This window comes from Phaethon lepturus, unplaced genomic scaffold, assembly GCF_000687285.1.
Source record: "Phaethon lepturus isolate BGI_N335 unplaced genomic scaffold, ASM68728v1 scaffold45525, whole genome shotgun sequence".
In the NCBI taxonomy this organism is placed as follows: domain Eukaryota; kingdom Metazoa; phylum Chordata; class Aves; order Phaethontiformes; family Phaethontidae; genus Phaethon; species Phaethon lepturus.
This window is the reverse complement of record NW_010543467.1, coordinates 1-20,561: the sequence shown is the minus strand read 5'-3', so window position 1 is coordinate 20,561 and position 20,561 is coordinate 1. Positions and strand designations below refer to the sequence as shown.

Below are 20,561 nucleotides of genomic sequence, written 5' to 3'. Positions count from 1 at the left end.
GAATAGTAGGAAACTAAGCAAGCTTGTTGGAGAGAATGTGCTCTGAACTAATGGTGGAACATGTGGAGCTATACAAGACATTTCATGTTCTCTCCTGATATTTTTGTTTTGATGAGCTCCATTTTTTTCTACAAAACTGCTTTGAAGCAGTTACATTTTGAAGCAGCCCCTAGTGAGATTTGAATCCTCTGGAATTTGGGGTGGGTGAACAATGAAGCAAAAGTTGGTGGTGGCTCTTCGGTTTGCTCACTCTAGCCTCTGGAACAAGGTATTCTGCCCTAGCTCAAGATGCCTGTGTCAGAGTTGGTGTGCTGGGACAGGCTGTCAGAGGCTGCTCACACAGATACCTCTCTCTCCTTTGCTCCCTGCCAGCTCTTATCTGCAGCGCTTGAGCTATTGATGCTTCCTGTCATGTGCGTGGATGGAGACTATCAAATCTCCTGGGGCAGCTGGAGAAGGAGAGTAATCGTAATTTCAGCTATGGATCTGTCAGAGAGGCCAGAACTATGCTCTCCTTTTTGATTCCTATCAAGCTCACCAAACCTAATATACCATTGAACTTAAAAATAACGTGTTTGCTTTCCTCCTGCACAGATCATGTTTTGCACTTTGAACACTCATAAAGCTGATATGGACAAGCTCTTAGGTGCACAAATTGGCCTTGAAGATTTCATATTTGCCCACATAAAAGGGCAACGAAAAGAAGTGGAAGTTCTTAAAACTGATGTTACGCTTGGGCTTACCATTACAGACAATGGAACTGGCTGTGCATTTATAAAGGTAAATTTAATTACCAGTAAATACTTTGTTCTGTAGAAGCTTCTGTTACTATAACAGTTTAATTATTGTTTTAATGATCTTTAGAACTATAAAATCTTTTATTATCATATATTATAAGTAAAAAATACAGTTTTCTTTAGCATAATTCAAAATCAGTTCAGCTATTTCTGTACTGCATGACATTCAAAATGAGTTCATTTGTTTATTGCCTCTGTAACGTGTATCAGATTTACAATGTGAGCATTGTATTTTCTGAGCTACCCTAAGGTGGTAGGTGTTAGATACTGCTTGCATCTGCCCCCTCTTTTTTTTTTTTTAAAGTGATTTTCTGATGTCATTGATTAGGTACTTATAGAACGTCTGTCACTCATGTGATAATGAGGTCAAGTTCTTTCAGTCTTTATGACTATTCACAGGGCAGAAGCCTTTGTGCTGTATAAGAATAGGTGAGAGTACAGTGCTTTTTCAGCTTTCCAATATTGTTGCCTTAGGTAGGTAGGATGAATTAAAAGGTGCTAAGGATATGGATTGACATAATTTCCCAGAATTAACTTGAGTAGCAACTATGGGTGGTAACATGTACAATATATTAATCATAATTACTTTCCTCCTCCTCTTCTATGTGACCTCCAGATAGTATGTTTTCAGACAAGTAGTGGCTGAGGAAATGGTGCTACCCTTCTTGATGGACTAGGTATTAGGAACCTTAATCACATTTTCTGCCTTTTTTAGATGCTTTGCTCTAACATGCTCCAATTATCCATTATTAGTGAGGCATTGGCAATTATCTTCGATTACTGCTGTCTCAATTGCTGTTCTCGTTGCTAGTGTAAACAGAGCTTCTTGTATGGAGAGGCTGTATTCTCTATTCATTCCTTAGCTAGACTTGAGAAAGTCTAGCTTTCTCAAGCTAGAAAAAACCTCCACTGCATCCAGGAGTGGAGGTTTCAGTAAGCAGTTTGGCAAAACCATGGCCTCATTTTTATATCTATAGACACAGAACTCTGAATTTCTAGTGGTAGCATCCATGCAGCCTGTAACATTCAGTCACGCTGCTGCTTATGTGGCATTTTAAAAGAAGGCACTGAAAGCCGTGCTTCAGTGATGAAAGTTCACGTGTGCAGTACTGTAGAGTGTTATTCTTGCTGTGCCTGGTTCGTAATATGGAGAGAGAGAACAGCCAACACATAGACCGATGCATAATTGGAGCATACTGGAAAACCCTCATCACGTTAGCAACACAAGCTGTAAATTCCAGTGAATTGTATAAAACTTGTCTGAACAAATCATTGTCCTTGTACTGGTCTAATAAGCAGTATAATGAAAATGGTGCAGTCTTCATGGGAATGCATCAGTTTAAAGGAGTTTGTAGGAGCTTACTTTGTTGCTGTTGCATATTTAGCTAATGGATTTTTAAAAACAGCACAGAAAATGCATACACAAAAGTAACATACATCTCTTTTATACTTTTATATACTGGTTGGCTAGGTAAATGACTAAGCAGAGACTGTCTCTACTTCAAAGTTGGGTAGATTTATTTTTATTTGTGTATTTACTTTCCTTGAAAAATTGTTACTATGTTCCGTTATTAATCAACAATTAATATCAAATTTACCTGTGTGCATTGTTGAAAGCTGTTATAGCCTGTAGTAATTTTATTGCATTTTGAAAAACAGGGCAGTTTCTAGGTTTGATATATAATCTGGCCAGTTTTTAAACCTGATGCTCTGAACTGCAGGTTCTTCTCCTGTGAAATCTAATGTTGTAAAACTTGGTGTCATTCTACTGTCACGAATTTGTTTTCTGGGTGTGTGGCCAGATGGGAAGGTGTATTATGGAATCAAATTAGCCATTCAAAGACTAACAGTAGAACTTTAAACATGACGGACTGGTGTATAAGGTGACATTATAAAATGGAGTGTTGCAATTAATTTCAGGCATTGCATAAGAAATACAGATCCTGGCTTCTAAATGAACTGTAGAGCACTTGAAATACAGGCATATCAATTGCATCTTAATTAGTGTGACAATGTAGCTTAACTGTCGCTGGTCAATTGACTTGGGAGTGATGATAAAAACTAAATCATATTAAAAAAAAAAGTTTGATATGGCACAAATAACATAGCCAGTAAATATTGCTTAAACAGTTTTGGTGTTAGGATCCAAGTGAAGAAGAAAAACTAAATGAGAATGAATTCAACACGTAGACTAAACATTAATTGGAGTTTGGTGGGCACACTTTTGAATTCTGCAGCTGATAACAGAAGTGCATTTGGGACCTGGTTTCTGGTGTGTGTACAATACACCTCTCTTCACCATGAGGCTTCTTTTTGCTTTTAATCTAGGTTAAAGAAAAAAGTGCTAGAAAGAGTTAAACTCAGCCTGAAGCTAAAAATTGTTGCAGCGTGTTATAGGACACCAAGCACTATCACACTTCCCACTGACTCTCTCAGATGGAGGCATGTATGTGGGCTCAGACGTGCGCACATAAACTAGAAGCAGGTTTGTGAGGTATGCAGCTAGGCTAGGTGTTACAGTAGTAGGTGGTAATATGTTTATCTCCCTTGTCTCACTGTTATCCCACTCAAAGTTAGCCTGAACAACATCAGTCTTTATTGAAAAGTATGTTATTCAGGAAGATACTAGAATAAAATTCACATCTCCACAAAATATAAGATATTCTGCTATTTCATAGCTTTTCGATTAAATAGCCATAGGATCATGGCTTATGGGACTTAGGCACATGATAAACAAATATGACAGCATATAACAACAATAAACAGAATCACTGTGAAATTGTCAGTATCCTTTAATTGATTTGATAAATCATAGAGAACTTTTAGAGATTGGGTTTTTTCTCACTATTTAAATTCCAGTTCACAGAAACTATCAATACTAGTTTCTGTTACACTTTATGACCTTTAGACCATTTTTATTCCATGAGATGGCATTTAGAAGAATTTATTATTCTTTATTTTTCTTTCAGAGGAAGCACTTTAATATGTATCTTTATAGCTTGATAAGGAAAATTATGGAAGTTTTATTACTATTGAAGGGTCTTATTAAGATCAGCCCTTTATAGTATGTAATTTTTTAGTATATCACACACATTTTTTCATGTCCCTGGACCATACTTGAAAAAAGAGAAGTTCTGTTCCTGTGCTTGTCAAGCTATTAAATAAAAATAAAAACACAAAACTCAAACATTCACATTACTGACATGTTTGGGTTCAATTTTATAGCACAAAAATTTAGCTTATTCAGAAACCTTAATTTCTAAAGCATGATTACATTCTCCACACCCCGCCCCCCCGTTGATTTTATATTCTATGCTCCTTAAAATACTTTGAAAAATAATGTTTTCCAAAATATGTTTTATGAAAATCTTACAGACAAAACACACTGCTGGTATAATAAGCTCAATGCTATTGATGTTAACTGACATTCTTGACATGCTGCGGTTTCACCTCTTTACCTTTTAAAGAAATGTTTCTAATTCTGTTTTGTTTTGTTTTGTTTTGTTTAAACAATAGCGAATCAAAGAAGGTAGCCTTATGGACAAAACCAAAATGGTCTGTGTGGGTGATCACATAGAGACTATAAATGGAAAAAACGTGTCAGATTGTCGGCATTATGAAGTTGCCAGAATGCTAAAAGACCTGGAGAAAGGTCAGGTGTTTAAGCTGGAGTTGATAGAGCCTATGAAAGCATTTGGTGAGTGACCTGACTGTCCACATTTTTCACTGGATATCGAAATCCCCACACTGCATTGTGTTGTAAATTTGTTTTCAGATTGCAGATACATGTCCACCCAAGGTAACATAACTGATACAAAAAAGTTGTGGTTTTCCCCCTTTTTTTTCTTTGAAGTGGGAAATTTGTGAGTGGATTTTCTTCCATCTTACTTTCTCCAGCAGTAATCTTCGTGTGGACTGCTTCAACCTGCTTCTCAGTTGCTTGATTCCTTTACGACCACATGATGATGCAGAATAAGTACAGGAATTATCTCATACACACAGTTTTAAAGCACAGCTCACTTCACTAATGCGCTGATCCTGGAACCTCCTCTTCTCTCTTCCTGTATTGATAGATAATCCCTGTTCAGATTTTTCTACTGGGAATTGCACTCTCTAATGCAGGAGGATGCTGCAGAAAACACTGTCTGGGATTCCCTAGAGCACCTCCTTTGCTGTGTGCCTGCCTGCTTTCCCCCGCTTTCTTGTGGATCTGTAATCATACAGCGGGTATACTTGGAGTTGGAAGAAAGCAGTATGACAAAACCCTGTTTCTACCTACCACCTACATGTTATGAGAAATGATACTTGTACAGGAGGAATGCATACCTACTGCTAATCCTTCTGTGTCTTAATTTTATCAATGTGCTAAACTAAAAAGAAAAAGAGACTGAGTTTTAATTTTCATCCTCTCAATTTTTTATATCCCTTCACAAACCATGTAGCGTTTTTCTGTAATAAAAGCTTCAAAAAACTGCTAAATTCTAAGTGTGTATGAGTCCTTGTGCATGCCTGCACTAACAGCAAGTTAAAAATCACCGTCTTCACCACAGCAGCAAAAATTTGAAATGTCTATTTTTCAAATCTTTTTTTACCTGTTAGTAGTTTACAACTGCTGTCATACACCAGTCTTGACACTTGGTGTCAGAATAGCAGCAGAAATTGAAAATGAGAGAAATTTGAAGGTTTGCTTTTGGTGTTTCTGTGAAGATTGAGGGTTATGAGTTAACCTCTAATGTGTTTGGATGTAAGTTGATACTCCCATTAAGTAAATGTGTATGTTATACATTATGCTAAAGTAGTATTACATATGTGTAGTCTTGCAATTGGTTATATAGGAATACCTTTTTAATATGGGTGTGTTAGACTGCCTGTGATGTAGAGAAGGAAACCTGCTAATTCCATGGCAATATCTTTTATATGACATTGAATTAAGAGGCAATAGGAGCTATTTAGATAGATAGATTTTTGGAAGATGCATGCTATTTTTTACCCTACAGAAATTAATTCACAAGTTGCAGTGCCCTATGGGTTAGAATATCCTGCTTAGGTGCAGTTAGGCTTTAGGCACAAATTTATTTGAGATAGTGTTTAAGCTGCAGCATGCTGAGAATAGCCCCAGAGGAGATGACAAACAAGATCCAGATACTGCTGGACAAGTAGGTGCTGAATTCCTATTAGTTTCAACACAAGTTTGTGAGGGTATAGAAATAAGAGATAAGTCTCTGTGTGAAATTACTTTCATTTTTCCTCCCCTCAGCAGAATGTGAAACAAATATAATTTACTGGTTGGATATCTTTCTAGCATGTGCACACAGGCTGCCTCAGCTACACTAGGCAAGACTTGTAGCACAGAATTAAAGACTTGTCCGAATAAGATCGGTCCTTACCAGTCACAAGCTAGCCCTCTTCAAGCTGATGAAAAATTAATAGAAACAAAATAAAGGCAGCATAACTCAAACTCTAGATTTAAATCATGTGAATATGAAAAATAGTTTCTGTGATGGTCAGCAAGCTCTGGTCTGAAGTATTGCAAATAGAGGCTGTGTCAAATCGTGAGTTTTAAGGTGCTAATGGTGACAGAACAGAAAAAGATGTATGTTTTATCAGGAATGACTGTTTGAAACAAGTCTAGCAGAAATAGTGACAATTTTAAGGATGTTTTAAACTGTCCTTGAAGCAATAAAAAGATTCAGGGTAAGCGTTGGTCCTAAGTATATATGTAATACACTGTGCCATATCTATTTGTAAAAATAAAATAAAAATAAAATTTACTTTTCAAGACTTGTTCAGCAGAATAATCTGGATTTTTGACTATTTATGCAAGAATGATGAGTCGGAATCTACCTGGGCAAAATGAATTTAACATGTTAAAGCCTTGCCCGCAAGGAGAGCTTAATTAGAAAGGCCTGCTGTTAGGAGGAGGAATAATCTGGTAGAGAGCACAGCACAGTTAAAAACAGTACTGCAATGTTATCTCCTCTCTTCTAGCACTTTCCAAATTAACTATTTAACTCCCACATCAGTAAGTAAATTAAAGCCTTGCCACTCTTGAATGTAAAATTATGTCCTAGAACAAAAAAGTCAAATCTTAAATGATTCCATGCTCCATTTAGTAACTGGGGTGCCCTTGCCCAAGATTAAAGAAGGAAAGCTGAATTCAGGTAAAGAAAGCTTTGGGTAAACCCAGATATTCTTGTCAAGAGATTTTTCAGGTGAATCATGACCTCGGTGAAACCAGTAGAAAAACTCCTGGACATCTACTTACAGACATTTCACCTATGTGACTGCAGGTGGTCAAATTGTTAGCTCAGTGTGGCTTATCATGACCTGTTTAGCAGTGGTGTTTGCACCATTGCATCAGTGAAAGGTGGAAAAGTTGCAATGCTAAACCTGCTACATAGTCTGCCTGTAAAGACCAGGACAAATCAGCATTTGACTGATGACTTTGGCCATTATCTAATATTAAGTAATAAATACTTCTACTTTTCTCTAGAATAGGAAATAAAGTTGTAGAAAGTGCACATAGGAAGTTGAGTGCAATAGGCCTGCATAGATACATTGGTTAATGGAAGTCCTAGCTTCAGTGCAGTCAAGCAGATAGCTAAGTTTGAAGACAAGAAATTGTCAGCAAAGCTATGCTTAGAATACAGTTAGTTTAAAAGTAAACTTTTACATATGTCTAGATTTTGATTACAACAAAAAGAGAAGGTAATATAAAAGCCAAAGCAGATACATCATATTCTGACATACTGTATAACTTAGTTGTGTTTTGATATCCTTTTCTTTTTGTTGTTATTGTTTGTTTTGTCTTTAGAAAAGCTGGAACCGAGGTCCAAAGGTGGAGCTCTTCCAGAGGCTAAAATCTCCAGAGGAAGAGAAACACTTCGGCTGAGAACCAAAGGCCCTGCTACTGTGGAGGAAATGGTATGGTTATCTTGGGGCCCTTCAATAATTTAATCATCTAGCACCTGATTTATTCTTCCCCAAGGTTGATAAGGTAAAGTAGGAAGGAAAAATCTGGATGTTACAAAGCTTGCAGGACTTAAGAAGACTGCCTTCTGCAGGGAGAAATGCTTATATAAAGTTGAAGACTAGCAGGGATAGGATGGGGCTGAGGAATCTGGAAACAGAGAACCTATATTTAGATGTCATGGATTACATGGATAAATTTAAGGTAGGTTAGACCAAGGAGTGTTGAAAAGATGGAAGGAGGAAAAACAAAAGGGTGGGGTGGGAAACAGTTGACGAGTTGGTTCTATTTCTGACACTGCAAAGTGTACTGGGCTGGTGTAAGGGTTGTTAGGAGAGGCTAATAACGTACATTGACATGAATATGTGTAAAATCAGGATTAGTGTCTGGAAGAAGAAATGTTACTTATTCTGGGTTCCTCTAAAGCTGATGAGGATTTGGTGAAGGTCTGTATTGTCAGATGTAAGCTCCCTGTTTAGTTTGAATGTGACAGCTATGTGGCTTGATGTAAGGAGGAAGGCTCAGGTGTGTGAGCAGAGGGAAAGAAAGTGGAATAATGTGTTTTACTTTTAGGTTTTGTAAGTCTAGGTGGCTAGGTAGGAGTAAGGATAATTAGTGGCAAATTGCTGTTCATTTTGAAATCTGCATGGGTATAATCATACTTTGGCTCTTTTTCTCCCCTTATTCCAACAAAGCCAACTGAAGTTGAAGAAAAAGCAATTAAAAAAGTGGATGAGCTTCTTGAAACATACATGGGGATAAGAGATATTGAATTAGGTGAGTTTTTAATAGATACATTACTACAATATTAAATAAGTTCTCATTTTCTGTAGTCTAAAACGTATTGAGTACAGTCTCTGGATGTAAGCAAAGCAAAATTTGTCCAGCATGCAGTCTCAGAAACTTGCCTGTATCTCTGCAAATGTGTGTGTCTCATAAAAGAAAGAATGTCTCACTACAAGCCTTATGATGTAATTAATTAATCCTCTATTCTTCCTGCACATTATCTATACACTGTTGCATGAATCATTTACATGTTTGCCATTAACTGACATAATTGTATTCTTTCTAGCATGTATTTTCTAGTGGAAGAAAATATGTGTTGTGTGTACCACATTTAAGGATTGCTAAGGATAAGCAGGTCTATTTGCTTTTTTACTTTTTTGAACCTTGGCGTAGACACATCAAAGTTGATCACTAAATTTTGAATCTGAGTTCTTCATCGGCGAAAGGGCAACTATTTAAGTAAGGCAACTGACAGAGTAATTGCACAAATTTATCAAATTGTCTAAAGCCTGTATTCTGAAGAACATGGGAGATTTTCCAGAACATTTACTAGCTATCACAGTCATCATTTTATAATGAAAGAAATTATTCAACCCCAGTGTCATAAGTTCCTTAAAATTGCACCAAACTTGTCCTTACAGCTGTTGCATCTCTCTGTTAACCTGACAACTAAATAGGAACTTCTGTTTGCATGGGAAGAAGCTGCAGTGTAGCTAAGAAGTGCTGCTGTAGCCAGCTGTGGCTGGGTGTAGTCCTCATATGATCTTGTGTAACTGCTAATACTGAGACAAAGAGGAAGGTATTTATTGTTATGGTAATATCTAAAAAAATCAGCCAAGAATTAGGAATAATAAGCTAAATGGAAAGCAATCTTGAAAAGAAAGCTTTTATGCGAGAGAAGTAGAGGAGGCAAAGCAGAAGAGAAAATAGCTCTGGCATGAAGCTGAGGGCAAAGCAGGAGGTTAGCACAGAAGAATGAGAACAATAGGAGATTATCTGAATAGCCAAAAGTCCTTTGTTGACTGCTCCTACCAGCAAGCATCTGATTGGAACTTCTACTAGTTTTCTCACAGGAAAAATTGTACATAAAGTATTATTAGTCCCCCAGCCTAAGGTAGAGGTGGGCTTCCTGGCATAGAAGAGAGCATGGAGCTGCCAAAAACTTGTGAATTTTGTTTTTTAGGTAAAATCTAAACTTTCCCATTTCCAGAAAACTAAAAAATTCTCACAACTTCTGTTCTCAGCAACTCTAATGTGTGATGATCCTGCCATGTAATATGTTCCTGGGAGCTTTGTGTGGTGCTGACCCTCTCTTCAGGTTAGGGAGGATCCCATGTCCTGTTGCTCTCCTGCAGCCTCTGCCGCTCGGTCAGTCTCAGCCTCAGGCTTCAAAGCTCTGAGTCTCGTGCCAACTGTCCCTCTGGGAGCTGTTTTTGTCCTGCAGCTGTTGCAGTCCCAGCTCAAGCTGGGCTTCTGGAGGCTCCTGTCCTTGCAAGTTACCTCCAAGGTCCCCAGGCTCCTGGCCCTACAGGAATAAGCGGCCATAGGTGTTCTGGGTTTGGTGTCCATAGCCCAGAACCCTGAGATCCTAGGCTAGAACATTGTTTCTTGGGATGTTGAGGTGTGCTGTTCTCTGCTCTGGGACAAGGAGGCAAGTTCCTGTGGGAATTAGTATTCCCTGTGTTTTTGGCTTTCAGTACCATAACGGGATGGCTCTTGTACAGTAGAATGAGTTCAGCTTTCAGCGCATATGGCTGAGTTGATTGCTAAGCACCTGGTAGAGTTTTTGCCATGAATATCTTGATTTCCCCCCCCGCCTCAAAAAAAAAAAGATCTAATGTCCTTCATCTTTCTGCATGTAGTTTGGAAAGTTTCAAAGTATGCCTTAAAAGAACATGCAAAGAAGGAAGAGGTCTTTGTCCTCAAAGACACTCTCTTCTTCCCAACTGGGTTGTTGTTTTGCCTTTCACCTCTTCCTTTTCTTCCTCCCAAAAAGGCAGCGAGACAAAGAGACACTGTTAGGAATCAAAGACTACAGGGTTCACGTAGCTTTAGTTTGCACCTTTGAAGCATCTCCTAAAGTTCAAATCTTGGAGTCAAGGACCAAGAATGATAACAAAAAAAGTTTTTAGACTCTTTAGGAAAGGAGAGCTAATCACCTGTCACAAATCTGTTCAATTAACATATGTCAGTTTTTCATATACTGGATGTGATCAGTCACCCATGAAAGTGAAATATGAGGAAAGGATTCATTCAGAGAATGCCAATCACGACTCAGCTAGAAATTTCACTCATTACTCAAGCCAGATTAGTTGAAAATGCAAGTCATCACAATGCGACAGCCGACAAGTGATTAAGATCTCAATCATTGCTCACTCCCATGCAGTTCTGTTTGTCAGAAGCTTTGGATGTCAGTTAATATTGCTCTTTCATCTCCATTAAAATGACACTTCCATGGTGTGATTGAATTCTAAAGCAGCGCCCCAGTTTTAAGCCAAAAGTTAGAAAGAAAGGAAAGAAAAAATAATGTAAAATTACAGACAACATTAAAGATGAGCTAAAGCCCTTAATTTTTGCATAGTTAAGTATCTTGACAGTTTCGAGAATGGCTGACTAAATCTACACACAAATCCCTAAGTTGGAGCAAAATGCTTGGAAATCATTTAATAGAAAGGCATATACTTTTTTTTTTTTGGCACAGATTTTTATTTTCAGAGCTCTAAATGCTGTTGAGATTTACATACCTGCCTTTTGAATGCATGTTTACCTCTTTACCTCTATTTTACTGAAAACTGGACTTAATCTGCAGAAGGGACACTTGGCTCTGGAAATGTATTCCTCAGCCATTTTATGGGCACATTAGAAATAGGATCAATGCTTGACTTCAGCCTTCTTTAAAACATAAATGCACCATTGAGAGAGAGTTCAGGTTATTTTAAATCCTGTCAGTGCTTTCTGGTAAAGGAAAGTGAACAGTTGATTAGTAGGGGGGACTCAGGAAACAGTGGTAGTGAAAAATACTGGTGGCATTTTTTTTTTTTTTAAATCGGTGGGGCTTAATTGTTATGAACTGTGTTTGATCCTAAAGATTCTGGGTGGGAGGAAGCCTGGATCTATGGGATCCGACCCCAGAATGCTACCCATGGAAAAATGATGGCAAAAAGGCTTTCCTGTCCAACTTTTTTCTTTCAGCATCCTTTAGCTAGCTCTTCATCCACTGATATTTTGTTCTATTTCTATATGGCTATTTCCTTTTTGTTTTTCCCTATAATATTGTCAGACGTTACATATCCTTGCATTTTCTCCATCTCTGTTTAGAAGAATTTCAAATCTACTTCTCCAGTCTTGACTTTTTCAAACTTACCGTCTAGTCCTAGCAGGTTTAAACTTTTTGTCACCCAAGCTTCTTCTGTTGTCTCACTAATCCAGCCCAGCCATATTGGAGAGATGTTTTTGACTAAAGTGATGCTCTCCCTGAATCTGTTCTTTTCTGTTACTGTCACCAGACTTTTTCTCCCAAAAGATCATCTTGTGTATACTCTGGGGTATATCGTTTATGAGTGTTCATTTACTCTGGGATAATAATGGGAGTTTTGTGAAAAAGGGAAAGGTAGCAAGTCTGGTTAAGCAAGAAAACTTCTCCACTTCAAGAAGAATTAGTACTTAATAAAGAAGCAAGAAGAAAGGATGTTTCTAATGGTTCCCTGAGTGTCAGGTCTGACAGTGTTCAACATGAAACTAAGACCAAGCAATGTTAAACGCTGGAAACTGCAATGACCTGTTTCATTTTCTGTCATGTCGTAAGGAAGCTGAATGTGAATTTTAGCTCTTGTAAAGTGTCAGGCCAGAATAATATTTGTTACCTTTTGATGAAAGCAAAGCTTCTGATAGCATTACAGCTAAATAAATATTGAAGTTTCTGTTAAGACTTCTGAAGAAGTTTTTTTAGAAGTTACAGGATAAGATACAAGTAGCAAAACCGCTATGTGAGGTTGATAATAACAATGGCAGGCAGATTGTAGCTTTCCTGGCTTGTGCCACATGTGTCTATCAAAAGTGAAAATAAGAACTTTGCGAAAGACCTTTGAAGTTATTTTAAAGGGACTAGGTTTAAAAAGCCAACATACTTCTTTGTTCATATTCTGGGAAGCCTGATATCGACCTTCTTGGTTAAAGTTGAGAAGACTTCTAATTCCTTTCATCACTTTTAAGTTTGCTGAACTTTTCACATTTTATGTAAATATTTCTCAGGTATGAGCATTGCCTGAAGTGAGATTTAAAAAAATAGCCCCAATTATTTTCACATTTATTTTATCTGGAGTGTGGAAAAATATTGTATTGGAATAAAATTCCTGTAATCACTTATTGTGCAGCTGTTACAAGAAACAGTGGGGGAAAGGGAGGGGAAGTGGAGGCATTTTGGCATGGAGCTATCACCCTCTGAGAACCAGTAAAATTTTCTTCAAGTTGGCAAGTATTTGCTAAATGCCGTGGCAATCGGCAGTTTTTTATTTGCCTTGGGAATTACACATTGCAAATGTCATTGTGTAAACATGCATGTTCTGCACAGCTGTGCCGCCCGGGGGTTGCCACCCCGTGTCTGTGTTAACTGCCCGGGGAAATGAGGATGTGTACAGTGGCTGACAGAGAAGGCTGGTCAGCTGTAGTGTTCCTGTATGTAAGAAATAGTGAGGCAGGGTTCAGCTTTGCGCATTCGTATACATCAGTGGTACAACTTGTGTGTGAAGATCAGAAAGGATGGCTTTGCATCTTGTATCAGTGTTTGCTGCGCGGTAATACAACTCTGCTGACACGAGAGGTCAGCACCAAGCTACCAAAAACGTACACCCCAGCGGTGATGATCCTGCAGTCTTTCCACAGAAACGTATTTCATTACATCAGGTGAATTTGGAAAGGGGAACGTGCTTTAATAGATATAGAACATTTGTGTACTATATTATGTATTAATATAGTATATTATGTTTTATACTTGTACCTTGGTAATGTTGATTACAGTTGCTCAATACAGTTGAAAACACGTTTATTTGAGGCTGCTGCTTTCACACGGTGGTGACATTCTTACTCCTGCTTGACTGGGTTGAAAGTTTTCTTTGTCTAAATTTAGTGGATTTTGTTTTCATGTTTGGTGAATGTCTAATAAACTATTTTTGAGGTTCTATTTCATAATTTGGGAAGCTCAATCTTTAAACAAAATTGTGTTTGAAGTAACATTTTCTGTTAATGATAGTTTATTACTGTGTAATGCTGAGGTTTCAACTAGGGCAGTTGGACTGTAATATAATGCTGTTATCTTGTTTTATTGCTGCTGTCTGTGTCATATGGCTCTTTCATATATCTTGACCAATTTATCTTAAAATTGGCTAGATTCCCTGTTCCCACTCTTTCTGCTGGAACACTTGCCTAGATCTCACTCTATTGATGGCAACTTTTTAATATCTTGGGTAACTATATCTAGACACGTTTGATCTCATGTCACCTTGCACAACTCTTCTTCCTCCAACCATCTCCCAGTGTCTGTATAGAGTAACTTCATATCCTGGTTCATATTCTGAAATTCACGAAGTTTAAATTACACCCTTCACCTCATTGCCTCCGGGATTGCTCCTCTGCAAGTACCTTCTTATGCCACAGTGTCAGGGGATATAGGGTGGTGTTGATAGGACAAGTATTTGTCTTCTGCTTGTCAGGAACAAGAGTCCCCTGTTTATTGCCTGTTTCCCATCCAGACTCCTCTGAGTCAGTGTCCCAGGAACTTCAGAGAGGACACAGAAAGAATCAGCGCAACAGGGATAGGGTTTCTTCTGGCAGAGAAACAGCTCTTGAGAGTCCTTGAGAACCACTAGTGGTGCCTGGGAAGCTGGGTCACACTTGAACTGTCTTGATCACAGCAGTTTCTTTGTCAAGATTTATGTAAATTTTCCTTGGACTGCTTTGTGTAGTTTGGCACACTGCAGTTCAGTTTGAAGCCTCATGTCTGAGCGTAGTTAAAAGCTTCACGTCTGAACGTAGTTAAAACCAAAACATCAAATTTCTTCAAAATTACTGTTGCTGACATCCACAATGTAGAATATGACTCAAGTTTACTCACAGCTTTTTACAAGTTTGCATAACAGCAAACACTGTTTGCCAGAAGTTCATAACTGTCAATAAACTTGAGCTGAGTTTCAGGTCAACAAAATAATATTAAATACATTTAATAAAACTTCAGAGCAGGGGAAGTTTCTTTTCCTTTTTATCAGAGATTTTGCCATGTCAATACAACGCGGTGCATGTAGTAGACAGCAGACTGTCCCAGTGAAGAAGGTCATCTGTGGCTTCAGAACTTCCTTCCCATTCTCAGGCACTGTAATACATGTTTTCCACTTGGATTTTTTCTTTGTTGTTTAGAGGAGAAAGACATTCAGGTTTGCCTTTTCATCTTCTGGTTTAGATCAGCAAGCTCATATCAAGCTCACTGAAGTTGGTGATGAACTGGCATGGCTCTTAGTGCAGAAGAGTTGTGCTTAACCTTCTTTTTAGACCTACGCTTCATGTGCCTTCAGTAATGAATACAGAATATAATTTAATAAGGTTAAAATGAAGGTTTGTTGAATTAAAAATTAAACCTCTGCCAAACAAACAGAAGAATATATAACAAGCATTCCAAGGAAGCTCTCCTGTTTATCAGAGCAAAATGTAGCTAATCTGGGGGGATTTAAGTACTTAATTCCTATTGAATCCTAAACTCAGTATGTAAGCTTTCCATCTCCCTAAGCTGACCTTACCTCGTTTTGAAAATAGACATTCAAAAACTATGCTGGCCATGTATGTTAGCTGTGACTTTCATGATAATTACATTATTTTGTTTTGTTGCTTTTTAGCTGCAACAATGGTGGAAGCTGGAAGAGACAAGAAAAACCCAGATGAATTTGCAGTGGCATTGGATGAAACTCTTGGAGACTTCGCATTTCCAGATGAGTTTGTCTTCGATGTATGGGGAGCAATAGGTGATGCTAAGCAAGGACGACTGGAATGAGAACTGTGCAGTTTGTCAATCCCTATTTGAAAATACAAAATAATTTTCAAATACGTACATCAGAATTTTAATACTTTTATTAATATGAATCCAGGGTGCTCTGTATAAGTATTCTTTTCTGAAACTTCCTTTTGCAAAGGAAGGTTTCTAATAGAAATATGAAGATAAACCTAAAGTTCTGACAACTGCACATTTAAAACAAACATTTAATTTACATGTAGAAATCACTGTGAAGAGTGCATCAAGGAGGTATATTTATACAGACATTTTGTGAAAATTAGGTATTTTTTATTGTACATACACTTTGATATCAATATTCTGAAGAGTGTTAAACATATGCAACAAGGAGTTTGGATTATTTTATCCCTTTAGAAAGGTGTATAACTTGTTGAAAAACTGCCTAGCTACATGCTGCAGTTCTCTGGTCTTCTGTTGTCCTTGTATATTCACGCACACAGGGAGATGTGGAAAACCTAAAGCCTTAGGTTTTCTTGCAGTTTCGACTGGACGTAGTCATGTCTGCAGGCAGAGCTGGGAAGATGCTCCCCTGTTTCTGAAGAACTGAGTTCAGGGGGGAAAAAATTCCTCTGAAACATGGGAACTAATATCTTTGAATGAAAAAGACTTGCTTTCATTTGAGTCATAATACGCACTGTCTTGATATTATGGAGGTGAGTAAGTATAGTAGGAATGCTTAAACCCAGAAGCTGCTGCTTTGTTCAGATGCCATATTATTGCAATAGCAACTGCATAGGAAGAAGTAAATGTTAATTTTGATTGCTATTCAATATTTATGATCTGGCACTGGAGACTATAATGTGTGGCTGCTTAATTGATCTTTGCATATACTAAATGATTTGCTGAGATCCTGTGGAGTTCCCCTCTTGTCTGTTTTTTTTCAACACAACAACATAGGAGAGACATTGAAGGTGTTCAAACCTGGAAGATATTATTGTAAAGTCACAAACAATCACAATTTGGATGAAAATGCATGCCTAAACCCTGAAAAATACATTAAACTAATTTTAGATGTTAGAATTTCCAATTATATTGTACATAAACACTTATTTTAACTGGTAATATTTTACTAATAAATCTCAGATTATTAAAAATGAACTGTCTCTTTTAACACATCTGCTATGCCTGCATTTATCCTCCTGTTCACTCTGTATTCAATGAAGAACAATGCAATAAGTTTTGTTTTTACTCATAGCAAGATTGTTTTTCAGTTTTTACTGTGCTTGGTTTTAATTAAGACAGATATTTGCTCATTTGTTTAGAAAAAGCTACTCTCAAGTGATTATTATAGCCAAATAATGTGTCATGAGTGTCCTTGAAAACGAATTGAACAAGAATGTGGCGCCTGACATGGGAAGGTGTCAATAGCTTTTTAGTATTTTTGTATTTGCATAAGCATATAAAATAATACGTATTACAAAAGTTTTTTCTAAATCACTGCCCAGTTACTTTTCTTCTGATGAAAATGTCTTTCACTGTCTTGCAGAGATCTCTCTAAAATAAAGACTATGCCAATAATTTTACATGTTCTACTTTGAAGTCCTTGACAGGTCCTGATTCACTTTACTGTATTACTTAGAAAGGCTCCTAAACTCCACTTCAGTCTTTTGCACGTTACAATAAGTGATTTTTTTAATAGTTATGAAATATTGCATGAAGTCTTATAAATAACTGTTCAGTGGTCTTTCAATAGGGATAATCTCCAGTTTTATAAATGCTGTTGTGAATATTTTGCTCTTGTATCTCTGATTTAAAGGAAAGCTTTCACATAATATAGATATTCCTTTTTATGAAATGAATTGTACTGAGCAGTATGGGTTCATATACTTTATTGTATATAAGTTCAAAGATATCAACATTTCTCTTCATTGTATTAGTGCCTTGTATCACCAGTGTGGCATGAAATGTATATGTATCTTCAAACAGGTGTGATAATTATCAATTTCTATACATAGAAATATATATAGGTAGAAAAATGGAGGCTATTCTCAAGTTCTGGGAAGTAAAAGTATATAATTTTACAGGAAAATCTGAGGTTTAGTAAAACTTGAAAATAAAATTGAAGGGACTTTGTAAGAAGGTGGTTAAATTTTATACATCCCATTGCTCATCTGGGGCCATGGGGATGTATTATTCTGAGAAAGGAGTGTAATCTGGGGACAGAGAGCACAAGGTGGAGAGCGTTTCTCTGAATTTAATAGTTGCAAGTCTGAGCCAACAATCTTCTGTTGCCGTTGAGCACACTGTCTGTCTTGCACAGGGCTACTTAACTAATGTACTGTTGGTAATGAAGAGTTAAAGTATTGTGGGCCATAAAATTTATTCTTTAAACTTCTTTCAGGTGAAAAGGAAAAATAAAATGTCAAGAATTCCCTGTTGGTTTTAAATTGTTTTATATAAACTCAAATGTCAAATTTTGTGGAAATGTTTATATACACTAATGTTAGTAATCAACATGCCACTGACTATAAAATCAATTAAAGTTAAGAATTCCTTCTTAAGCAGCACAAAAAATGTACTATGGAAGAGTCATAAAATAATAAACGTTGCCTGTAGCAGATAACTGCTCAGGTGTTTCGGCTGTTCATTTTATTTTGAGAAATTAATGTTTTCCAATCAATTTATCCTTAGAGGGTAGTTTGTCACATTACACTGGTAAAATAGTGCGATAAAAATAGTCTCTGAAGCTCTAATTCTGCACAGAGCTGTCTCTTGTCTTAGTGGCCTATCTTTGTGGAGTTACTTCAGAACTAAGATTTAAGTAGTGATTGCGATTTTACTAGCATTTACTGCAATAAAGTATGTTTCCGGCGCCTAAGACATAATGGTACCAGTATCCAATTCAGTAGTTTATTTGCATTTTCCAGCTATGCATGAGTAAGTTGTCACATGAAAATCATGCTACCTTATAAAGTATGATAAATACTTCTCTCTCTCTGTAATGATTTGTGTAGTATATTCATGTTGTTTTACTAATGAAATACAGCCTGCAGATCCCTATAAAACCCAGTCAATAACAACAATAAAGCATTTGCATGCTTTGTAGGGTGAAAATGTCATTAAATGTCACCACAAAAATCTCCCCGATTCATTTGAACTACTAGTTCTAGTTAATGTAAGTGCTGATCAGAGTAGGACTATAAACATCTTCTTATTAGTGTGTGTTGTAGGTAGAGGTGGATGTTGGTGAATGGTCCTCTCAAAATCTGATGTGAAATGAGACAAGGTAGTAACTCAGCCTGAATGCTATTCGAGAAGTAACTGATTCCCTATTTTTATAATTTGGTGCACAGCTTGCAGGGAGCTGGCAGATAAATGCAATTGTTTGTGCCGTAACTCCCAGACTTGCTGCTATATTCAAGATAATGGAAAATACACCAGTATTTTTCTCTGTAAGCAATAGTCTTTAGATGCAGCAAGGAGGTTTAATAAAATCTGGTGTTCATAAAGTTCTGAGCTCATAATCTTAAAAATATGAGCGATGAATATTTCACACTTTTAAAGGAACTAATTTTGCAAATTACAGAGGTATCTTTTGTCACACCTTTAGTATGCCAGATGTTGCTTCAGTTAGACTTGATTTTATGGAACCCTATTCATACTACGGTTGGTATTCAAATAGCTATTAATATAAGCATATTTGGGAAAAATCTCATCTGCTATTTAAATTTGCACCTTGATTTGAGTAATGCATATATTCTTATTTTTGTAGATGATTTTCTTCACGATTTGTCTGTCTTCTTGATTTTTTTTGAGATAAACATCATATAAAGCTTTGAAAATCTTGCTCTTTGTATTTGAGAGTGAAATATTAATCTTCAAGATAAGATAATTTATAATATTTTGTTAAGAAAAAGCTATCAGGTAAGATGTAAAGCAAGGTATAAAGTTTTTAAAGTGATGTCTGTGATGACAAAAAAGCAAATTGTAGGATTTTTTTTCCTGCTTTTTAATGTGAACTTCTGCTGTTTTTCAAACTGCATATTGTTTTTCATGAAAACCACTCTGAGAATTTCTATTCTAAAGTCTGCGTATTGTAGTAAATGATATATTACTCTTAGTTTTCTTTCTGACAGGAGATATTTCAGAACAATTAAAAGTCAGGGTGTTGACTATTTGCCCTTTTGAAATTAAATACACGTTTGCCATGAACTTCAGAATTCAATTCTAGCAATGAGTTTAATCTGAAATTTATATTCAGTATTGTTTTATTTTCTAATTATCTGACTCCCTATGCTTGTAAGGCATTTTGCCTTTAGATTTTGTTTTACTTTGAAAGATCTGTGATACATTTTATGAAACTACGAACAAATGGACAGGCTTGGAAGTCAACGATAGGGAAAATCCTCAGCATTTCTGGAAGATACTTGTAAACGGTAACAGTCTGAAATACGTAGCCTGCAGTACAGATTTTGTCCTCAGAAAAGGTATATTCAATGTGTGAGAGTCTAGGAATGACAACTAAAGGGAAAAAAAGATGGAGACAGCATAAAAGTAAAAATCTCTTTTTTTTTTTTTTAATTGAAATATATGCACTGGCTTTAAATAGAACAACACAAGGCATGTAGATTGAACAGAAGCAACTTCCTGATGTGTTTAGGCTGCCCTGACTCTCAATTCTTGTTGTTTTTAAACAGAGAGGTTGTGAACAGCTTTTTCAGTTTTCTTTAAATGATTGCAGTTCTTACCTAAATCTCTATCGCTATGTCAGAGCTCTGCCAGTAGAATGTAGCTGTTGGTTTGTAGCTGAATCATTAGCCTGGGGGGATCTCCCAGTTCCTTGAGAACTAATGCAGATTTTCAAGTTGTCGTAAGCTTAATTTTACTATATAGTATTTGAAAGAGGAAAAAATTGGGGAGAAAGAAATGTCTACTTTTCTTTGAAATGAAAAGGTAGGTGGGGTGGTGGTCACCATCAGGTGACATTAGGTGGTGGAGTCACCATCACTGGAAG

General features: G+C 36.9%; 1 protein-coding gene across 1 annotated transcript; it reads left to right on the top strand.

The window, feature by feature from the left end:
* The first annotated feature begins 577 nt into the window (after positions 1 to 577).
* Positions 578 to 15,680, top strand: LOC104621787 (PDZ domain-containing protein GIPC1-like). The gene is made up of 5 exons (XM_010288362.1): positions 578 to 780; positions 4,314 to 4,494; positions 7,612 to 7,721; positions 8,463 to 8,544; positions 15,435 to 15,680. The coding sequence occupies exons 1-5, from the start codon at positions 598 to 600 to the stop codon at positions 15,587 to 15,589; spliced, it is 711 nt and encodes a 236-aa protein (XP_010286664.1). The 5' UTR covers positions 578 to 597; the 3' UTR covers positions 15,590 to 15,680.
* Positions 15,681 to 20,561: the final 4,881 nt, after the last annotated feature.